The sequence below is a fragment of the Camarhynchus parvulus genome, chromosome 3 (genome assembly GCF_901933205.1).
Source record: "Camarhynchus parvulus chromosome 3, STF_HiC, whole genome shotgun sequence".
Lineage (NCBI taxonomy): Eukaryota > Metazoa > Chordata > Aves > Passeriformes > Thraupidae > Camarhynchus > Camarhynchus parvulus.
This window is the reverse complement of record NC_044573.1, coordinates 53,456,827-53,481,277: the sequence shown is the minus strand read 5'-3', so window position 1 is coordinate 53,481,277 and position 24,451 is coordinate 53,456,827. Positions and strand designations below refer to the sequence as shown.

The 24,451-nt window shown below is 37.1% G+C and overlaps 1 protein-coding gene across 1 annotated transcript in view; it reads right to left on the bottom strand.

Annotated features, from left to right (window-relative positions):
- Positions 1 to 2,440, bottom strand: part of NOX3 (NADPH oxidase 3) — a 39,320-nt gene extending 36,880 nt beyond the window's left edge. Inside the window, exons 1-3 of the mRNA XM_030945814.1 lie at positions 2,396 to 2,440; positions 1,637 to 1,732; positions 1,324 to 1,434 (exon numbers count right to left, since the gene is read on the bottom strand). Coding sequence (XP_030801674.1) covers positions 1,324 to 1,434; positions 1,637 to 1,732; positions 2,396 to 2,440 — 252 coding nt within the window. The remainder of the gene's footprint in view (positions 1 to 1,323; positions 1,435 to 1,636; positions 1,733 to 2,395) is intronic.
- Between the last annotated feature and the right edge of the window lie 22,011 nt (positions 2,441 to 24,451).

The window sequence follows — 24,451 nt, the reverse complement described above, 5'->3', positions numbered from 1 at the left end:
TCCCATTATTGGAAGGGCTCAGCAAGTGATGTGCTCACGGCCAGCTGGGGGCCCTGGTGCAGAGCCAGCCTGGGGCTGGCTGCACTGAGCCAAAGCTAACACACTCTGCTGGAACCCAGACAGCACTCATGGACAGGATTCAGGCTCTGAGTGGTGGTGTGGGTGTCTGGATTGCTCACATGACCTGGCATGGCACCATGCCAAAGATCCTGGCATGTATCCACGTTGTTTCCCAGCTAATAAGTCTTCCAAAAATCTGGAGCACCACAGGGTGTGATGTCAAAACACAGCACCTCCTTAGAGAGGCACTGGATCCAGCCCAGTGCTGGCCATGCTGGAGCAGTCAAGTTGCTCTGTACCATGCTCCTCAAGAGCAGAATATTGTCCAGAATAGCCAAATATTATCTGTGAGAAGAGTTCCAATTCTCTGAGTTCTTACTAAGCATCTAAGTGGGCATGCATATATTCTGTGCTGATTCACAAACTGATTCAGAAGCCCAGGACACCTTTTCTCTTTTTTTTTTTTTTTTTTGTAAATGTTCAACTTGTGAGCTCAAACAATTATTTAGGTGTTGATTCCCAGCCTAAAGACTGCTTTATATCTAAGCCTAACAATCACAGAAACAAAAAATGGCAGAACTGAAATAAGAACCAGCTTACTATAAAATAACTGTATCTTACCATCTCTAAATTCCTGTTGTTCCTGGAGTCATGAAGTGATCAGTGATTTTTTTGCCCACACATGTGGCATTGGAATTGCTCTGACTGTAATAACTCAATGCAAGTTGAAGTTATAGCTAAAGCCTTATGTACTTCCTATGCATGATTCCAAGGTTAGTGTGAAGGTCTGTTACAAAAATGCATTTACCTCAAATGAAGACCTGAATGGTGGCCACTCAGACAGAAGCATTTAAACATGTTCACTATTATCCTTAGAACATTTTTATCTATCTGAACATTTTATTTCTCCGATTTTCACTTTGCAGCTACAGAGAATACACATGATGGATATGAATTTTCTCCATTTGGCCAAGTGGCATTATTATGTCCCTCTTTTGTGGCTTCTCACTTTTCTCTTCATGACACCATGCTATGCAGCAGCTGCCAAAATCAGTGTTGCATTTAAAGCACTGTGTTAAACAAGTAATTTGTTTCTCTTCAGTCATGAATACTGACAATTTAAATGGTAATAACTAGGCAATAGTGTACAGGCTTCTCTCTCAAAAATTAAAATTCCTTGGAAAATGTTTGATATGGATAATATGCTGAACTACAAAAATAAAAAAGAGAGAATAATATGGCTATTTGAGAAATGGTACTTACAATGCTTGCTCCTCTTAAGAATGAAATAAGGTTTCTACAGACTGGTAACAGGATTAGCATGCAGTTAAAATTAAGGCACGTTGCAGAAGCTCTTGCCCAAGCCAGGGTTGACTGTATATATAACAGCATAAAGAAATTAAATTACAAGCTTGGTATAGGAAGAGCAAAAGAAAGAAAATACTATATTAATATAATGCTCTTATATGGGAAAATTACTGTTAAAGCATCAAAAGTTTTATGAAGGATGTAAATAAAATCAGACTATGAGTACATTCTTCTTGTGAAGCTCTTTAACAATCAAACTCATACTTACTCCCAGCATAATCCGTGTATAAATGTAAGCATTGTCATCTTCATACCAGTGGAAGGTATCAATAAACAAATAGAAGTTCAGTCCCAGCCACACCAGCTACAAAGCAGAGAAGCTACAGATTAGTGACATTAGTGACAGTATTTTTAATGCATATAAAACTGGCTATGGTTATAGTTTTAAGAGAATCTGAGAGATGTTTCAGAATCAGTGTGCAATGCAGTTCTTGATCACAGATGATAGAAATCAAAAATTCCTGCTGGAATGAGGCTGTATTTTAGCAAATTCAGGGTCACAGTCCTCCCCCCAGATCTTGAGTAAAGGATATAAATGATGTTTACTGTGTCATGGTAAACTTGCTTTTAAGCACTGGCCTTAAGCTGGTCTCTAAAAAGGAAATAAATGCTAAAATTAAAAAATCACAGAAATGGAGGGAATTAAGAGCTAAGGAAATTTCTTTCTCTGCTCCGCATATACAAATCACCAAACTGTCTGAAAATAAGTCAGAATATAATTTCAATTATAATTGCAAACCCCTGCTCCCTTTACCTGAGGATTAAATTACATTGACTTAAAAATAATTAAAAATAAAGACTTTAAATTGTTTTTAAGACTAGTTATAAAAAGGCTGCTGAATATTTTATAGCAAGTTTTACATTAAGCTTGGGAGTATTACTGTAAGCAAACCATAAAATGTCTTTTAAACAAGCTTAAAATATTTATATATATCCAATTAGACTTTTTAATGCTAAAAATACTCACTAATAACAGCACTGAGAGTTTTTCATTCAAAATCCAGCATCCCATCCTGAGTGTCTCTCCCTATGTTAGCAGCAGCTGACTTTTGCCTTTCAGTGTAACCTGAGTTCCCTGTCCATTCCTTGAGCTTTTCTATTGACTCCTTTTGTCTTTAGTTTTTAATAAGCACCTAGTGGGGGCATGAGTTCTCTCTAGGAATTTTCTAATTAAAGACTGCCTGACAAGAACAGATCACCCGAGTGACATGTCTCATGATCTGTGTAAATAAAATGCTGGTCATTGTCCAGTCCTTTTTCTCTCCAGAGTTATTTCTCAGCAATTGAGAGATGCTGTCATTAAATTGTCCTCTTGCACCAGCATGTATTTGGGTGGGTTTTTTTCCCTTTGTTTTTGTCTTTTGAACAGGGTGCAACATTTCTTCATGATTTGTCTTTTAATTCGGTAGCACAAGGCAGCATCCCTGATGTGACTATAATAGGAGAATATGTCCTGGCGAGGGCACTGCATTTACCCTTGGTTCCCCTTGCCAGAAGCTGTGCAAATTCTGCCTGTAGTAATCTCATTCTTTCTCTAGTAAAACCAATTCCTTAAGGCTTTCCTGACTTGCCTGTGAAGGAGACCCTTCTGTGACAAACTAACTGAAAATTTCTGAAAGCTGAAATGCTATCAAGCTCAGCTACTTTTTAAACCAGTGCTAATGGCCTTTAATATGAGTTAGCAGAACCATGAGAGTGTTGTTACAAATGCTTTGAATGCAAACATTTTTGAGGGATTTGCATTGAGCTTTATTTTCCTTGGATGGTAAAATTAGAATTATTTAACAAACTTTATGAAAAGCCATGCACAGTAATTGGACCCTGTCCTTTACGTAACTCGATATAGGTTGTCCCCACAACCACCCCCTTTGTAGCAGTTTGGTAGTGCAGGGGCTAACAAGCTAGTGAATCTTGCTGTGTTTTTCAGAGGTCAAAAGATGAGGAAATAAGGGAGAAGGGAAGAAGAATGTGCAGATGGTAAGGAGAAATACTAGTAAGGTCAGATGCCAATTTTAACTACTTTAAAAAAAAAAAAAAGGAGGGAGAGAAAATCCACTATCTGGATTAGCTGTACTTCAAAGGGAAATGCAGCACTGCGATGTTCGGCTTTGAAGTTCAGCCGATCCAGACAGCAATTTTCTAAACTGAGTTAAAACTGGCATCTGAAATAGATTTTTTTCAGAGTACAGCAGATTCATATGCTGGTTTAGGCTCCAAAATTTGTCTGGATCAGCAGCTGTACTTCAAAGCAGCACATCTCAGTACAGCATTTGACTTTGAAGTGCATGTGCTCCAGATGCCAGTCCTCTTAAAGGAGCCAATGAATCCACTGCACTTTAACTTTTGTCTGTTGAAACAGCTATGCTTTTTCTCATATATAATGGTAATGTGTGTGGTCTCGAGTATGGCATCTCCCAATAAAAATATAAAGTTAACAGAAAAACTCTTTATTGCTTTGTTTTGTACAAAGGAACTGGTCAACATCATTTTATTATACTGATTTGTAGTGATCTCAGCCGATTTCTAGCATCAACTATTCAGACAAGATGCAGAAAAGCACACTTTATTGATTAAAGATGTAATGGTATTCCATTTTGTTATTGTTTTATCATTATGAGCTACACCTGTCCTAAAAAAAGACATAGAAAAAGGATTAAAAGGGGTTCATTCCAGCATTTGGGTAAAAAGCAGTGCTGGCCATGCTGAGTTCCCATGCAAGAGACAAGCAACTCTGTCATTAGCTTAAAAGGTCAGTTTTTGCATGGAAAGAGGTTTATGAGGTGCTGAATTGTTCCATATAAGTATCTCAGCATTAATGTCAATGTTTGTATCAATTACTGCTACAGACCTCAATCACTGTTAGTTCTATTCTATTTGACAGCAACCTCTGTCTGAGATTGTTAGTAATTTTTTCAAAGTACTTTGAACAGTGCTTACCCTTTGCAAGACTAATTATTAGCATGAGACTGCACACACATACCTATACATATTTCATTTTGCTAGGCTATCCTATTTTTACGATTAGATATGCCTGCCTTGTTTCTCAAAGGCAAAATCATTTCAGTTGGCTCTGAACTCTGCCCTAGCCCTTTCATAGTTTTCCTGTGCGCTTGACTTTTTGTCTGTGAGTAACCTGGGTGAACTTTCTAAGCTTCACTCTGGTACTGACAGAGATGGATTTAGGGAAATAAGTGATCCTGAGATTCAGAGTGCTGTAAGTTTGCAGACCAGCTGAAGCCATTTAATTGCTGACTCTATCAGAGGATATGCTTTGTATCAGTCTGTACAAACACTGCTGTGTTTTCTGATTTTTACATTACCTTGGCTTAATATTTCCCAAAAATGTTCAAGAAGCACAAGGCAGATTTGTCTTTGATGAATGAAGAAGATAAGCAATATAGTGGATAAAACATTCACTTTTGTAAATAGAGAAACTGCTGAAATTAATTAGAGATCAAACCCTTTCCTTTTTTTTTTTTTTTGTTTTGTTTTGTTTGGGGTTTGTGTGTCTGGGGTTTTTTTTTGGGGTTTTCTTTGTTTGTTTGTTTTCCCTATGAAGACAACTTTGAGGGAACAGAGGCCAAGGTTCATGTTTGGTTATTCTGTAGTGCTGATTCTAGCTTTACAGAAGAACACTGAATTTCCATAAACAGTGGCTGAGTGACTAGTAGCATTAAAAACCAGCTATATAATTTTTAGAGATTTTCTCATAGAGGGACTTTATTTTTTATATTTAACTGCCTCATTAATGTTAATGGATTTTTTTTCTTTTATAAACTGCACTCACATTATGGATGGGGGAACTGTTTTGCAGTTTGAGAACATTCATAAAATCCCCAAAGCTCTAAAATACTAATGTAATTCCAGCCTTGTTAGTGCCAGAGATTCAAAAATCATCAGAATGTTCTAAAATTTATGAAAGTAAAAAATAAAGAGTGTGCAGTTTGGGGGACAGTACTGAGACTTCAAGGGCATCTGGCTTCCCTTTTGCAGCTTTTTGTCAGTAACAGTGTGTTTATATTTTAATAAAATATTAAAATTCTTGGCCCTAAGCGTGGGTTTGAGCAACAATAACAAAAAAAAATGCAGCTACCAAAACACTTGTGATGCAGCTGGCAGAATTATCAAGAGTATTGTAAGTATTGACTACATCCACAAACTCAGTCATTTGTCAAAAGGCACAAAATTGAGAGAAAAACTTCTGTTTCTATCCAGAAAAGCAGAACAAAGTTTCATAACCCCATTAAAAAGAAAAAGTGTTCTGGTTGTAGATCCAGCCCCTCTTGAACTCCATTAGCCAGTGCAATAAAACAGCTCCTGTCCCTCTGTTAGCAGACCTGACACTGGTATTAGGGATATCTCACCTGATGGCAGTGCCAGGATCTGGAATCACAGTGTACGCCAGAGATGCCTTCAGAGTCAAGAGCAGGAGTCAATACCATAGCAAAAATGCAAAGGGTCTGGGATCAAAATCATGTTGGAGGCTAAAAGGGAGTTTGTCACTGACCAGTGTGGGAACAACAATTGTTTCTGCCTAAAACAGGGCTCAGAACCCTGTTTGCAAACTCTGGCACCTTTCCCAAGCCAGTAGAAAGGTTTATCAATGAGAAACATAGCAGTACTCTCCTGGGAGACAACCAGTTCCCAGAAAAAAAATTAATATTTGAATCCAGATATTTTCTCTCTCAAGGGACTCTTTTATTGCCATGCTCACAGTGTAATCAAAATATATTCAGGAGCAATTTCAGATGTTCAAAAGCTATTTGTTTCAGTAAGTGCCAAAATCTCCCAACTCTTGACTGTGCATTTCCAGAAATAAAGTATCATACTTTCCTAATTACATGTGCAAATTTTTAGTTTTCCCATAAGAGTAGTTTTACACCTTAAGAACAGGAAACAATCCTTCAAAGCACTGAAATCTTGTACAAATAGATGTGTCCACAGGTTACTCAGAAGAATTTTCCTCTTAGCTATTTTGTAGGCAGCATACTGTGGGAAACAGTTTGAGTTTAGAAAAGGGAAGAACAAGGAGCAGGAGGAAAAAGGGATGAATAGCATCCATGATTTACCTCCCTTAGAGCCAGGGCATCACCAACACAATGGAGAAATTACTGAGACACTCCATATGGACATAAAAGGGTTCTGGTTGCACATCAGCACACAACCAATTCTTTAATTCTACTGCACATATCTAATCCTCTGCATGCTCTCTAGTGTTGGTCAGATTAAGGATGAGACCTGGTGACAAAGGACATGGCAAAGCTGAGGAGTTCAGACCCTTTTTCACCTTAGTTTTTACTGGTAAGACTGACTTTCAGTTATTCCAGGCCCCTGAAGGAAGCTGGAAAGTCTAGAGTATAGAAGGTGTACTTTCGGTAAAGGTGAATCAGACGAGGGAACGTTTGAGCCAACTGGTCCTATGCAAGTTTTCAGAACCTAATGGAACACACTCAGGAGTGCTGACCTGGCTGCTGTCACTGTGAGAACACTCTCCATCGTCTCTGAAAGGTCAAAGCTGCTGGGTGAGCTCCTAAGGGCTGGAAGAGAGCAAGTGTCCCTTGATCCTGTGAGAAGGAGCATCTGGGGAACCTGAAGTGGCAACCTCAGCTCAGTCCCATCATCAAGGAAGGCGATGGACTGAATCTACCTGGAAACTATTTTGAGAAAAGATGGGAACAGTCAGCATGACTTTACAGCAAGCTGGGCTAGCCAGTGTGTGAAAGATGTGCACTTACTGGAATGAGTCCAGTCAGGGCCACAAAGATTATTAAAGGCCTGGAGCATCCATCCCTCATGAGGGCAAAAGCTGAGAGACTGTTCAGCCTGGAGAAAGAGCAGCAGCCTCAGGGGGATCTTGTTAATGTGCATAAATACCTGATGGGAGGGTCCAAACAAAATGAAGGCAGACTGTTCTCAGAGATACTCAGGGTCAGAGGCAATGGGCTCAGACTGGAACCTGGGAAGTTTTGTCTGAACATCAAAAAACTCCTAATGTGATGGTAACTGGCACAGATTGCCCAAAGAGGTTATGCATTTCCCCTCCTTGGAGACACTCAAAAACCATCTCAACACAACCCCAAGTAACATGGTGTAGAGGACCCAGCTCTGAACTCTGAGAAGGGAGGTTGAACAGGGAGATTTCCAGTGGTCCCTTTCAATGTCAGACATTTTGGATGTCTGAATTTTCCATTTAGTTTACCAGAACAAAGTGAAGGGAATGTTCTGAAGTTTCTTACCCTAGACTGTGCATATTTAATTTAACTAAATTAATTTGTCTTTCGTTAAAATTTTCATGAAGAAGTTATTAGATTAGACTGATTTTATTTCTGGCTCTAATTCAGAACTTTGTGATCTCATTAGCAGTCCGTTTTTATGAGGAGAATATGTTTTGGAGTTCTAGATTAAGTATTTTCAGTGGAATATTTTATGGCAATTTTGGTTGATGCAGTATTAAATTTTTCACTGGACACACCAAAAATAGTAAGAAGGACACAGAGGTATTTAAGAGACTTCATATACCTTTAAAATGAACAGCAATGACACAAATAAAGACTTCAATTTAATTAATATAAGGACTTGTGTATAGGTGTGTTTTTATGACTGTGTGCTACAGATCATTTTTTGAAAGCATATCATCATGCAAAATCCTTATTTGCATAGTAGTAAAATTACCAGAGTTGATAAAATGGTATGTTATCTGAATGGGTTTCAGTGAATGATTTCTCCTCATTTAGACTTTATATTTTTTCCTAAATTCATTCTGAGATTATTATTAAACCCTATTTCATGTTAAATAAAAAATGAAATACAGGTTGCCCAGCATAGGAGCATTAAAAGGTCACTCCTATGTACTCCTTGGTGTCAGTAATCATATGCACATGCAGGAAGAGTAACAATAGGTACAACCTTTCCAGATGGCTGTTCACAAGTGTGCACAGAACAGAGGTCAAGAGCTAAGAGTTCACCTAGTTGAAAGCATTTTTCTAGGATGTTCAAAGTGGAAATTGTATTTTAAAGTAATTACAGCCCATCATTTTTAACACTGCAGTATAGCAACATATAAAAGCATAAGCTGTAAGTGTTCCGGACTTATTTCTCTACCAGTAAAATGTTATTTGCCTCTATTACCTGAAATTCAAATAAGTTGGTGGCACTGTATATGAAGTATATCTCTGTTGTGGGAAGAAGCCATGAAGAGGCATAGGCAGGGGTGAATAATGAGGATTGAATACATGAAAAAGAGGTGAAGAAACAAAGAATAAAAAAAAAAAAGGAGAATGACATATTTAAAAAATATTTTCATATTTTAAGCAACAGGGCTCTTGTGAGCAAGATTTCCTATGGATGCCTTTCTCCTTTCAACATTTTCTCCCCACATATTTCTCTCCCATCCTAAATCTATTCTAAAAGCAGTGTTTTTGCAACTAAGAATAATTAGTTCTATGCCAAACTTCTCCAATGTCTCTTGCCAATGGGTCAAGTAAGTAAGAAGCCTTGCAATTTGTGGCACATTTGATTTAACTTTCTGTGGACAAAGAAACAAATGAAGTTTTAGGATAAAAGCCTTAGCGGCTGCACACATTTAAATAATCTCATTATTTGGTCCTTGCATTTAAATTGTGAGTGGTTCCTTCTAATGAGACCCTGACTTCATTCATTTGCACCTGTAATGGAGTAATTCCTAAGCAGTGGGGGCATAATGCTAAGCATGGAAAACAAGGCAACGGATAAGCAGTGGACCAGCTCAGGCTCTTTTTTCACCTCCCTTCCCCTTTGCGTGTGATGTGGAGACTTCTTCCTCCTATCCACAGCATAGGCAGGCTGGCCCCCTGCCATGCTTTTTTAAGAAAGAACACAAGCAGCAAAGTCAGCTCCCATCTCCTCCAGCTGGCCAGTGACCAGCAGTATCCCCGCTGATGCAGCACCTCCGCAGCAGCCCACCACTGCCCTGGCCCCATTTGCCCACCCACGCCTGCCCTCCACAGGCATCCCCCCTCACCAGCATTCCGGGAAGTCACCCTTTACATCATTTTGCTCCTAATTTAGATTAATGTTGCAAGTTCTTCAAGGCTTTGAGATGCCTGCAATTTCTGTGGGACTGTAAATTTGCCTTATTGTAAGTAAGAACATAAAGGTAATGGCAAGGATGTGGTGATTATAGTATTTAATCTATGCCTGTTTATACTGTAGTTGCAACTTAAGCTAATGAATTCAAGTTCTTTAAGGGCTTTCCCAACATAGTGCTTTAAACCAGAAGAGATTAAAGTTCGTTTATATTCAGATGTAGCTCATTTCAGATCCTGTAAAGGTTCTAACTGCCTATGGTTTGAGAATAAAAAAATTAAAAGACACTTAAAGGACTATAAGTAAACTGTTACTAATTTAAAAGTTGAGCAGCATTTTATAATGTATTTTATAGAAATATAACCTTGAGAGGAGCCCATTTACAAACCATGCTAGTTTTAAAATTGTTTTAACAGCAATTTGGTTTGAATGTTCTGTTTCATTTAGTTCAATATTAATTTCCTTGTATTTGAATTCTATGTACTTTATTATATAATTTTTAATTCCTATAATAATATAATTTTATTATATAATAATGTATTTTTCATTCAAAACATACACTCATTTTTGGTGGCTCTTGCCATGCTTAAATGTTGCTGTTCAAATATTTCTATTTAGTCTTTATATCAAACTCTGTAAGACAAAGATGTGTTATTATTAAAAGAAAAATCAGAAGAGGAGATTGACTTTTTGAGCAGTAACAGCAACTATGAACAGGTTGTGACTCATGAGCAGTTCATAAATTTTTTGCTCTTTGTATGCTGTTTTGAAAAAGCTGAAACATTTTTCATATGCGACATAAAACTCCACTCTCAATTGTTATAGTAAAGAAAATGGTAATATGTAATCACTAGACCTAAATGTTTTCAATGTGATTAGACAGATCACTTGAGAGAATGACAGCAAGAAACAAAAAGGAAGATGACAAGAGATTTATTGCTTAATTTGTTATTTGTCTTCTAAAGATTTTTGAGCCCATGTAGTATTAACACTTTTTAAACGGGAAACTGCTACCATAGCTTGTGAGATCTGCTCCAGCATCCCTGTCCTGACATTATGGCTGATATTGGCTTTGGAGACTGGGAACTTTCTCTGCCCAGCCTGGAAAGGAAACGCCAGACACATTCACACACTGTTTAATCCTGCAGCCTGGGCCATTTCAAACACAATGCACTCTGAATGTCTGTTTATATATGTAAGAATAAAATTGTATGCACAGCATGAAGCTTTGTTTCCTGGCATGGAGCGACTTGAGAAAAGTTTGTGGTTTTGAGCAGAAAACTGACTCATTCTGAATTCCTATTACAGTGGGCGAGACAATGGCTAAATGGTTGTGGGAGTCCTGAGTAGGAGTAGGAATATGATTTGCTTTATAGTATAGGTAAAATCAGTAGAGGAAAATGCACCAGAACCGGTAGTCAAAAATCACATAGAAAAACTGGTAACAGTAGAGAAGATGGCCACAAATATCAGGGCTGAAGATAATGCCATCCTTTGAAAAACTTCACTTCTAAATATTTTTCACCCTTTTCCCAGGAACAGTGTTCAAGAATGTAAGCTTTCAGTTGACAAATAAATGAACCACATCCTAGACCTTGTTGTGATGAAAGCCTTGAGAATATAAATCAAGAGTAAACTGATCTAGTGATGGTTTTCAGACCTTAAAGACATCACAGGATGATTGCTGTGGAACATTAAGTGTCCTACACATATGAATGAACTATCAAACCTACAAATGACAGCCTATGGTACGTTGAAAACTGAAACTGCATGGACAATACGCAATAAATGTGATTTCAGACACACCATATAAATTATGCTGTGCACAACAGTATGTACTACTATATTTAATCAAATAAAAAAAATCCTTAAAAATAAATGTTTGACATAAAATTCTTGCTGTATTTCTAAAATCATAAGTAGCTTTCCTCAGATCATGTTTCCAAGACAGATTAGTCAGGGCTGTGGTAGTGAGTGATTCTTCCATCACAGCTGGCCTAAGTTTAGTGACATCACAGAGTGGCAGGCTGTAAACTGAGCCTGTCAGAGAATGGGTTTATTTATTAAAATGCTGTTTATCACTGAATGTAGGTGCTGAACCAGACTGGTGTAAATTGAGTGAGATGGAGCAGAAGAGCCTACAAAAGAAAAGCAATGATGAGGGTCGACAATTAAAGTTCTAAAGGAACAGATTTTGACTTACAGCCTCCCATAATTTGCTTTTCCTTTAATGACTTCCCTCTGTCTCCTATACATGTAAATTTCACTATCTGAATGTCCACTGAATACTAAATTGTACCCTTTTTTTTTCTACTTCATTCTCTTTCATCCAAAATCTGGTTCTCAAAGACATAAGAAAGTTTATTGATTTTCGATTTTCCACCACAGAATAATATTTGGTCCAGTCTGTATTGGTCAAAATTATAGCATTATGTTTGGCAATATTTGTTCACACTGATATTTTATATTCAAAATCGACTAATGTTTTATATTTTTTGAATTTTCCATTTTTATTTTTCTCTTTGAAAAGAAAACTGTCAGGAATTACATTAAAATAGTCAAACCCAGATGCTTATATTTTGTATAATTAAAGTAGTTTAACTGTCTGAAGAAGCTTTGGAGATGAGTTTCATGAAAATTGTTTCTTCACACCGTTTTGAATATTAAACATTTCACAATCTGAATTTTTTTTTGCAATGCTGTTTATATACAAAGAAAACTGATCATTTGATATGATTGATAAATATAATGCCTCTCAATAAAACTGTGTGGTACCTATAGTCATCTGCCTGATAAAGATCTCATAATTGTGACTCTATTTTTGTTTATTAGTTTTGGCTTTTATCCATGAATTTTACAAACATTTTGATGATTTTTGTAATTTGAAAAGTACATGCAAGAAGTCAAGATAGGAGGTTATTTGTGTCTGGTGTTGATTGTTTTCCTGTTGATATTGAGCTGATCTTAGACTTTCTGTCTAAAATTTTCTTTCTTTTAAAAGAATGGGCTGAGGGTGAGTTGGTTTGTACTTTGTCTACTCTTTGCCCAGCTCACAGTGAAGAATGGGAATCTGACCTCACCCTGACCTGATCAGTGTCCTGTTTGGGACAATGGTTTAAGGAACCTGCCTACAAAATGTCCTGGTTTTGTCTGGGATGGAGTTGATTTTCTTCCTAGTAGCTGGTGCAGTGCTATGTTTTGTATTTAGGATGAGAGTAACACAGTGATGTTTGAGTTGGTGCTGAGCAGTGCTTACACCAAGTCTAGCACTTTTCAGCTTCTCATAAGTGCCTTGCCAGCAATTAGGCTGGGGATGCACAAGGAGCTGTGAGGGGACACAGCCAGGACAGCTGATCCCAACTGACCATCGGGATGGATATTCCACAGTGCATGGTGTCATGCTGAACAATAAAACTGGGAAGGAGCTGGCTGTGGATGGTGGAAACCTACTGCTCATGGACTAGCTGGGCATCAGTCAGCAGGTGGTGAGCAATTGCACAACCTGTTTTGTACATTCTTTTAATATTATTATTATTATAGTTTTCTCTTTCTTTTTCTGTCCTAATAAACTGCCTTTATCTCTACCCACTGGTTTTACCTCTTCCTCAATTCTCTCCCCTGTCCTACTGAGAGGGAGTGATCATATGACTGTGTGGTGTTTAGCTGCCTGCTGGGATAAACTGCAAAAACAGTTTAGGAGTTGAAGCTGATGCTAAGAATTTTTCAACATATTAACTTGAGCATAAAGCTAGTTTTCTGTCCTGAAGAATTAAGATCAGAAAGATAAAGCCATCTTGTACCTAGGCTAAGAGCTGTTTGTCTGCACAGGTCCTCTGTGAGCCAAAATGTCATTGTGGGAGGAGGAGCTCAAGTTTTATGAATTTTCGTTACCATCCTTCTTACCCAGCACCTACCTGCTCTAGGACAATGGGGGATGGAGTCAGACTGCAGGGGAAGTGGGCTGTGCAGTGGCACAGGAAAGATGTTTGTGTAAAGGAGGGGCACTTCCACTTTCATTTTTACGTGCAATTATTTTGACTTCCATTACTCTTTGGCCAGAGAGGAATGACTTAGGTTCAAGATTGCCTTGTAATTGAGCAAAAAGCCATGCAGCTGATAGGTCTGAATTTGTAGTGCAAATCAAGACACCTATCTGAATACCCACCATGAGCTGAGTGCTCCATCAAGCCTTAGAGAAAACTGGAAGCTTCTCATTGACACCCTGCAATGGAAGGAGGTCTGATTGTGTCTGGCCAAAAATGGTGCCTCAAAGGGACTGGGTTGAACTAAATGCAACACTTTGGAAAATAGTCTCAAGGTGATGGAGGAGTAAGCTGGAGAACAGGCCATGCAGGAAGAATTTGACCTTTGTTTTGTTTGCATAAAGGTGCACCTCTCTTCAGAGACAGGACAGAAAAGCAATGAATTTGCTGCATGTATTTTTAAACATGAATGGATAAATTGAGAAGGCTAAAATGGCCTAAGTTATGCTGTTTTCTGGTGGATTTGTTTTTGAATGACTTGTCAGCTTTATCTCTGAGTCAGAAGAAACGATGCAAGCAAATGTAATATATTATGGCAATCTGTGGTGCATCTGTAGCTACCTGCAGCTTCATTTCTCTATTTTCTGTGTGTTTATAGAGTGCCTTCTAGAGATCTGAAGTGGAAATTGGTCAGCTCACGGGTTTGACAGGAATAATGGGAAAGGACAAATTTGTATTATGGTGGAGAGTGATAAAACAACTAGTTGATAGGAACAAAGCAAGGGGACAAGTGTCTCTTGAGGGCAAGCTCCACAGAGGCCCCTAACCAGCACATCAACAGCCCCAGAATGAGCAGGGCCAGTAAAACGTGGACAGCATTAGGCCTCTGTTGAAGTTCTTGAGGCTTGAAATATTTGAGTGATGGAGTAGCTGCTCTCCCTGATGGCAAATTGTTGACAGGGAGTGCCAAGCCAGATTTTCCTACAATGGAATGTTTTCAATGTAATAGCTAGAATGGTGCATATATTTAATTAATGGGTACTGTTTCCAAGGTTGACAGTGAACACACCCTTTAATCTTTACTTCTATGCCTTTCATAAATATATTGTGAAAAACTTGCCATAGGTTTCTTTCCTCCAGATTAAAAATGGCATTTGCAACTTACTTTTTAAAACTACTGTCTTCTCATGGGAAATTCTGGAAATATTTTCTGTAGGAATAATTCTGTTTCTAGAGCATATATGGGTTTTTTATCACATTTCCCTATTGATTACGAGATATATTTGCATAAAAATATGCACATAGGAATTTATCATCTGCTGCTGCTTTTTTCTGACTTGAAATAAAAATCCCTGTGGAACAAACGTACTCCTAAGCAACAGAAATTTTCATAGGAGTATTTCATTTTAAATAACAACAAGCAGAGAAAAAAATACCCTGAAAATATGACTCGCTACTTTTGGAAAATAGTTTTTACTAATGGCTTCCACAAAGCTCTTAATACAATAATCATGCTTTTAAAGCTCTCTCCCTATTTAGTTGCAACCAGCATAGTATAATGCAGAAAAATTGATAGCCTATCCCACATTAATATTGTTGTGGTCTTTTCAGAAAATCTTGCTCTACTTGCCAAGATGCTATTGCAATTAAATTTTGTCTTACATGTAAAGGTGGACAAAAGAGTAATTTTGCAAAACTACCCATGCTGGGTGGAAAAACAGAGCTATGTTTTGTGTATATTTTCCTGTGGTATACTTTTAGTATTCTCATGTAATCTGTAAAGGCAATTAATTAAGTCCATATATAATAATTTTCTTGTCTGAGTGGACCTGAGCCTTTCTGGTTATTTTATGTCTGTTTCTTTAATAATAACTAGCAAAATGGAGACTCCTAACTAGTTAAGTTATTTTCAAATCCTTTTCCCCTGTTACAAGGGTTGGTTTGGTTTTGGGGGTTTTTAAATTCTTATCCTAAACAGCAAGATCCTTATTCATAGCCTGAGACACACAAGAAAGAAAAAAATTCAGAAAACATTTCACTGTGAGGATCTCAAAGACTTTAGAAAGAGGGCTAGACCAAATACTTCTAGCTTCATGTAACCTTCCTGACTTTGACTTGGCAAGGATTCTGCTCGCTGGTACATTCAGCTGGGACATTTTGAAGAACTGTTCCTTCTCTTCTCCACCCAAGCTCCTGTGTGATTTCTCTGCCAGCCCACCCTCAGGGCTGCTTCAGGGGCAGCCTGAAGGCACAATTAGAGGACAAAGTGTAAACCTCACCTTCTGACAGTGTGCTTGATGGGGGAATTAACACTGGTTTGGCACAACTTCTCCAGTGAACTTCCATTGATTAGAAATGAAAGCTGAATCAATAGAACACTCCCTAACTATCACAGACATGATGGAGTTTTGATCATAGCAGAAATTTCATCGGTCTTTGGGAAAGTCTGAAGACTAGAGCACACCACAAATAAATAGCATATCCTAAGAAAGATATTTTTACAAGAAAAAAACACCCCAAGAATGCTAATGACAAGAGACCCCTTTTCAAGTTTATTTCCAGGCTCCAGAACTCTGAAGTAAGAGCAATTGGAAATCATTTGGCTGCATAATATCAAGTGACACCTTGGAAAGATTACCAGAGTGATATAGATAGGGAATGTCAGCATTTTTCTGTTTAAAATTTTTAATTAAAAAAATTATTTTCTGTTATTTACCAGTTTATGGTCCATTATGTTAACTTTAGAAGAGTAAATCCTTCTTAAATGATTTCTTTTAGAGTATGAAATTTATATCTTAGATTTGGATACTAACAGGCTAATCAAGATGTTTAATTTAAAGATTGAAGACATATGACACCATAGATTCAATAAGCTTAAGGCAGAAGTACACAGTGGGAGCTTATCCTCTACTGTCTTTGAAAGTGGTGTCCAGAAAAGAGGGGAAACCAGCCTTGTAGTCCTAGCAAGGAACAGTCACCCTGGAGTGCATCTCTGCCAACAGAACCTGAACCAGAACCCCTTCCTGCGTTTGCTCTAGAACAATGCTACTCATTTTCAGCTCATCCCTTTTTTGGAACAACTGATTACAACTTACCCTATTTTCAACTCTTTGGTGTACAGAGGAAAAAAATTTAAAAAAGTGAGGAGAGAAGAAAATTTGTCTAAGCTTTATCCAAAAGCACGATGATTCCAGCTGTACTGTAACTGATGGAACTGACCTATATCAGCTCCTTGAACTGCTGCAAATGTCTGCTGTGTCACTCCTTCCTCCCTGTAATGTTTCTGAGGGAGATGACAGCCCACGGATGCTTCTCAGTGTGCACCCCAGTTGGTAACAGCAACTGGGGCTGAAATTACTTCCTTGCAAGGAATGGTTTGTATGCTGAAAGGTGGAAAGGTATCAGAGCTCTTCCCTAGTGTGCTGATGTAACTTTAAAAAAGATGGATTAAGACTATTAAATGAACTTTTCTGTATTAGGGAAAAAATATTACAGAACTCTCAGCACTTAAGAACAGTACAGGAGCTCTTATTTTTAGTGAATTCTAAAGAGAACATTGATTCGCTTAGTTCCACTTACTATTGAAATAACTAAAGGTTTTTATATGATTATTAATTATATCTAAAACAAAGTGTAATTACTTTTTGCAATTAGGTTAGCGATAAAAATACTTTAATTTGGTGATTTCCTTCTAAAAGGACAATATGTAATCTTTTTATATTCAAGTGAGTAATAATGGGCAGCTTTGTAACCCATTCTTCAGCATAAGACCAGTTTAAAGTATCTATAAGTAATATATGACCTCATATATTGTTTTTATCAGAACAGAACCTCGATAAGATATGTTTGGTGAATTAGTAAATGAAATAATTTAATCCAATTTTCCAAGATTCTACAAAGTGGAAGTGGAAAATTTAGTCCTTGTTATGACACTTATATCTGGTACTACTGAGGCAGTTTTTGTCCTCTATGGCATCTAAAACAAAATAAAGCCTGTCAGAAATCTTATGGAATGTCTTGGTACTCCACCCACCAGTCCATTAGTGGCAGTAAGATGTCCACAAGAGCCTTCCCCCCACAGAGCTTTTTTTTCAGCTGCTGACAGCTCTGAAGTTAGTCATACAATAGGCACAGGACTGACTTTGTCTGAGTTAAATCACCCAAAGTAATCTTTAATCTCTGTAAGCACCTAATATAGATTCAAAAGTTTAGAAATACAAAGATATTTCTCTCTCTATGAAACCAATATGTAATTCTCTGATGTCTAAAATCAGATAAGAAAGAACACACACGGTATATGCAACTTAGAGGGTTTTGTCCAGTGATATCTGATTTTGTAATCATTGAAGGATCTCTCTGTCTTTGTACATTGGGATAAAAAGCTCATAGTAAAATCTCTAAAGGACTAACAATATACAAGGTGCAAAGTCGAGCTACAAGTATGCACTACTGACTTGGCTGATTTCTGGTACCATTTGCACAGTTTAGCACCCCATTTTCCCATTAGAAATTAATGTAGGTTGGGTACTGAATTACTCAAAACCTACTTCACTATGTTAGCTTCAAACTCAGTGACTCTCGAAATAAAAGAAGAATACATTTAATTCACAATTTAGCTTCATTATGAATGTTAAGAGAAAGATTTGCAGTTAACCAAGGTCTAAATATATGATTCAAATTGTTAGTTTAAAACAACAATTCCAGTTAATCATCTTTCACATAGGAAAAGAGAAGGTATTTACTTGAAGCTGGAGTTAGGAAGTTATTTCTATCAGTATAAAAGATCATAAATTTGTCTCACAACCTTTCAACAATTTAGATGTGTAATTGGGCCTTCAAGACACTCTGCGTTGACATGTGTAATATTAAATTTCTATCACCATGATTTATATACCTAGCTAGTAGTTCTGAGAGCTACTAAGTATAAACATTGAGTTTAAAAGCATGTCCTTACACACAGGGATTGAAATTCTGTTCCCTTTATCATTGACTCAAGCAGAGCAAAGTTATCACACAGTGGTTTTCAACTTGCCATTAAAGTATCGGGGCTTTAAGAGAAAATCAAATTACATAAAACTAGTGAAGAAATTGCATACAAAATAGCAACTATTTCATCACCCATTATAAAAAAGTGGCAATAAAGGAAAGGAAAAATGTAAGAAGCAACATTTTAAGCCTATTAATTTCTGAATTGTAAATTCTTTCAAGAAAACAGGAAACGTTAGTAAGATTAAAATGTACTTGAGACCATCTCCTGAAATCTGATAGTCAAGTAATTCAATTGCATTCTTTTTCACAGAATAAATCTGGTAGATAAGGCTCTGCCTGTGTTCTTTCTGCTTCATACTGCGTGTCATGTTATACTTTGGGTCTGGCATTTCTGGTATTCCAAAGGGTAGTGCATCATTGGATTAAATTATGCCCTCCTGAGATAAATAAAACAAATATTTTTTAAGAAATGCATAACAGTAAAATATACTTTTCTAGCCATAATTCTGGCTTTAATGCAGCATGGAAACATGGATTGCAACAATACAGAGCTTATTCCTGAATGCTTTTGTATTTTGTATTCTTTTTTGTTAGATATTTTCAACATATTAATCTGTGTAAACATCAAACTGTATCTAAATCAGTTAGGATAGTATTCAAATGTTTAAATTAATTCTTTGATGGCTATTTGTCTGAATGGGCATACTGGTTATTGTGATGTCAACTCACCTGAACTGAGCAGTGATAACTTGTTAGAATTTGTCTAGGAAGGCTTTTTTTCCCTGTCCCAATACTTAAAAATACGATGCAGGTGCTTTCCAATAGCAGAATTACTTTGGGAATTTCCACGGGGACACTGCTCTTTCTGGGAAATAGGTAGGATATATGGTTCTTGAGACATGCTCCAAGAGCTGATTATGGCCTCTGGAAAGGTTTGGGGAAGCTATAGTGAGGTTCAGATATGCTTCCCATCTTGTGAAGGGAAAAGAGGAGGAAGGGAAGCAATTTAGGGCTATTGCTGGCAGAACAGAGTTCACCACTTTGAGAAGGAAATAGTTTCAAACTGGGGCTTTGCTGTAAAGTAAAAGATTTTTCTGAATGACCTTCAAAGTTCATTTCCAACCTAAACTATGACTCCAATAAAATGGCCTCCTCAGCCTTAGTTTGTGAGTTAGATGCCATGATATATTTGAGATCTAGAAATAAATGTTTTATGTGGGTACTTCCAAGATGTTTTCCCTCATGAAAGTGAAACCATTTTACAGAGAAACCACATACTGACAGAAAAGAAGGTACAAAATGCTGAGAGGCATCTGCTTTGCTTTTCATTAACCTCACTGCCTTTAGCTGTTCACTCTAAGTGAAATCAGCACTTTTGAGAAATTATTAACAGTGGTGACAGAATGAGGTAAGAAAAGGAGCACACATAGACAGTGCATTGGCTGGTAGAACTGCTCAGAGTTTCTCAGAAATTACTAATGTTGCTTAAAAAGGTTCAGATCAGGAGAATAAACTTGTATCCAGCACCACTCTTCCAGACTTGCGCTTCCCCTGGGTTGTAGTTTATAGCCTGTGATGGAGGCAGCAGGGTGTGGCGCATCATACCCAAACAAGAAGGATTTCCAAGTGTGTATCACTGTTGTGTGAAGATGCACACTTCCACTAACTGGAAAAGTTAATATTTGTTATGATAAGCTGCCCTTTTGAATAAGTCTATGTGAAGAGGAATTAAACGGTTAATTTTACTGATAATGTGTCTGTATAAACTTTAAGTCTATTTATTTAAAGGGCAACTGGTTACAGAATCCCATCTCTGGCTTGTACCACATGCTCCAAATTCAGATTAAGATCAGTGCCAAATATTGTTTGGAAGTGATTTTGAATTTCTGTATCATTGATCCCTAGGGGGAAAAAAAAAGAAAAAAAAAGAGAGAGATTGGTATATGCAGTTTCACTTCGGTGGCAAAGAGTATTTTTGTGAATAACCTTGAACCGTCTTGCTGCCTGAAAAAAAATAATTTGTCTTTAGGGCTCCATCTTTATACACGCAGTCATTTAGAAATAAACATTTTACTTCTCAAGTGTCTTGAGAACAAAAGATCAAGAACTGAAGCTGTACGCAGGGGGTTTCAGAAGAGAAAAATTATTTCATCTACTTCTCTCACTTCAAAAGTACATCCTCTCAGACACCAGGTTATGACTGAGAAATTTGTGGAGATTTATGGAGAGCTTTATTATATCTTCCCTCTTACTTATTTTTAAGCACTTCTGGACAGGAATTACAATAGATGAGTGGGCATTAAAAATAATCCATAATACTTGTAAATTGAGTCAAAGCCTCTGCCTTTCCTACTTCTGTCTTCATTGCCATTACAGAATATGCATATGAACTTCTCCAATGTAGGAATAGATTTGTTGTTTCTACTAACAGAAAAACAGAAAAGAGAGTTGCACTGATTCCTCCTGCTCAGCCATTCTCTTCTCCATTTAAAAAAAGAAGGGGATCTGAATACATATATTTCTCATTGATGACCTACATATATTTCATTACTCAAATATCTCATCTTCCATATGGTGATTCCTGCTTCAGTAATGACCATTCTGTAAACCATAAATTCATTGATACCAACAACTGCATTCAGAGCCTCTCCTGTTAATAACAAGTCATTTGTTTAAACTGAGCTTCCAAAGCACCTCTAACACACTTTGTTTGGCTGGTTTGTGAAAATGTCACAATTTCTTTATAATGTAAATGGTGCTGTTTTCTTTGCTAGGATTTAAAGTCAATATGAACAAGTCACATATAGTACCATACCAACTAAGCCAATCTGTAAAATAATTATAAATTACATTGGCAAAATTTCACATTCACAGAACAGATTTTAGACCATATGTCTGTTGGTGATGCAACTGAGAATTCATCTTTAGTTCTCAGACAAGGTATGTGTAAAAGTACTGTGTCATATGGCTTTTTATGTTAGGCATTTCCATTACAACATTGTCATGCCATTGCTTCAGAGGCTTTCAGTCACAGGACAAATTTTCTACTGACCATACATTCACAGCAAGATATATAGGTGCAAGAATTGCAAGTCGGAATCCTACAATTCTGTAAATATTCTGTGTGGAAAAATGCACCCCAAAAAAAAATTCTGACAAAAATCTTGATGCTTCTAGATGAGGACTGCACAGAGAAGAGGGATATTAGGATCAGCCCCAGGAAACAGACCACTGAAGTAATTGAGCAGTAGTAATTTAACTCCATTTTGTTGCTCCATCTGGGAAAATAATTCAAGTACTTAAACAATATAGTACATAAGCATACATGAGATATATAAGCATACAGGTATATAAGCATATAGTACATGAGGTACATAAGCATACAAAGAAGGGTGAAATAGTTTGGCTTACTGTACCATTCTCCTGCAGGATTAGTAAGGATTGGACAGACTTGCCATTGGCAGAGAAGCTACTGCGATCTTTAAGAAGAGCAGCATTCTTGAGAAGTCTTAGAAATAATAAACAATAATTTCTTACAGTGGAGAGGTGTTCAGAGTTCCTTGAAACCTGTGGCTAAATGACTTGCAGGTCACTTTTGCTGGGAAAAAGGGACCCTTTCACCTATCCCTTTGTCTCCACTTTCTTTGTGTTTTGTAGGAAATGGTAGTAAATTCTTCTGATCTAAAATATCCTAATTGATTTACATTTTTAGACACATTTGTCTAATCCTAAGTCTGTGGCAACAAAAACAATTGATCTTTGAGACCTGGGAGATAATTCTATGCTTGCAACCAAGTTTTCCACACCTGTCTGTAGAGACACTACGTGGTCATGACTTGTGCTATACAAATGTCAGCCAACTTGGATGGTTCTGTGACCTTCATTTTCCTGGCAGCTGGAAGAAATTGGATTCTGTTAGCTAGCAGTCTGATCTTCCTTCTTCTGAAGCCCCTAGTTATGCTGTCAATTTTATCAAATGCAGCTCACATCCTAGAAGCTAAATCATTAACCATCATTTTCAGCACTTAATTTTATATATTCTTGCGTGCAGTACACTGTAAAATGTTTAATGTTAAAGAAAATTCCTGTGTTCATCCAATGAAAAAGGGAAGGATTGAGCTGCTGCTTATTTTTGATTTTTGAGATTTTTCTATAATCCTATTTATCTAACATTTGGTTCACAATTGTTTCTAAATACATGTATTTGGAATGCCATAAAAACTAGTTATCATCAGTTCACTAACAAAGGTAAAAGATTACTTTAATGTTTTTCCTGTTAATTATTAGCAATTCAGAGTCATTTTACTAGCATGCATTTTAACTTAAACAGTATAGCTATTACTGGGTAAATGTACTCAAAATAACCACATTTGAAAACTGGTAATTTCTTTGCACTTAATAACTGCTTTGCTTGATCGCTGAAAGGGATCTAAAAGTAAGATGTTCTAGGCTCTATTTATAGCTGCAGCTTCATAACTTTCTTATTTATTCACTGAATATTTTTCCTGGTAGTTTCTGAAGTATGGCATTTTGTATGGATTGTCAGATGGGGACACTCAATGTATTCTGGTGCTAATCAGTCCCAAGAAGTCCCTAGTACCTCAGTGAGGTAGACCTATGCATGTAACTGAAAAAAACATAGAAGTAACCTTCCCCCTTTGCTAGTGAGCTGATGGAATGTAGTGGGTTTTAAGTCTGTCTATCTAAAATACATGCATAAGTCTATTGGTCACTTTTCCTGTTTATTTCATTTTAAACATTTGTCATGACATGTCTCCATGGAATATTCCAGATAGATCTGAAAATTATTTCTGCACTTCTTGTAAAAATAAATTGATTACCCATTTATTTTCTGTTACACAGAGAATTTCTGTTTGAGCAGAAACACCGGTTAAAGTGGTTTTATTTGCTTACATATAGGTGTCTGTCAAGGAACTACAGCCTTTTGTTATTATGCAAATTTTTACTTTCATAAGAAAACACTGAGTGTCCAGTAACATCAAATCTGCATACACCGCAATCCTCCTTGTGTCACTTGCACAGCAGCACAGAAGAGAGGCAAAACTCTCGAGAGCCACTTGTGCAGAAAAGATGGAGCACTGGCTCCCCTGCAGCCACTCTTCCCTGCTGATTGTGAGACAGTGGCAAATTTGGGCTTGGGATACCTATTCTGCAGGGTTCCTTTCCATTCCTTCCCTAAGAGATGAAATTTTATACTCAAAGGTCTTCTTTCTTTTCATTGAGTTGTAATGCCCAATGGTAAAAAAATACATTTGAATAATCATTAGTTTGTGAGGACTGGTGTGAAGGAAAAAAACCCAGAAGTCTCTTCTAAGCTCTTTAGGTCACTAAAAGCCTTCAGGAGTCAATGGAAGTTCAGGAGCTTGATATCTGAAGATATTTGAAGATCTGGGGATTAGTTTGTAAGTGAATGGCCTCTGATTACAAATATGTGTATGTATTCCAGCGTTTACAGAGACTGTAGATAATACAGGCAAAAAAATTACGTGATTTTAAAGGAAAACTTGTGTGAACATTTCCTGACTGCCCCTTATATAGTGAAGGGCATTGCTGTGTGTTTTGACATATCTCCAGGAAATATAATGAGATAATGTCTGGATATCAGGACTCCTGTAGCTCTTTATTTTAAGTTCAGCAAATGCATGAACTTAGAAGAAAATCTTTCCAGCTTTTTGATTTCTTTTTTTCTGGTATTTAAATTAAACAAATTTAGCACACAAATAATGATGCCCAAAACTGATACAGATCAATTATTACAAGTTAGAGTTTTTTTGGATAAAAGCTGAGTGGTTATTCAATATATAGACATATTTAGCAATCTAGAGCAACAAGCAAGTCGACTCAAAAGGGAATATTAAAATAAATGTTGCCTAAGAATAGTTACAGCACTCAGATAGAAACATTCTGTCATGCAGGTGCTCATCCAAATGTTGGCAGACATTCAGTTTAGTACCAGAGGAATCCTG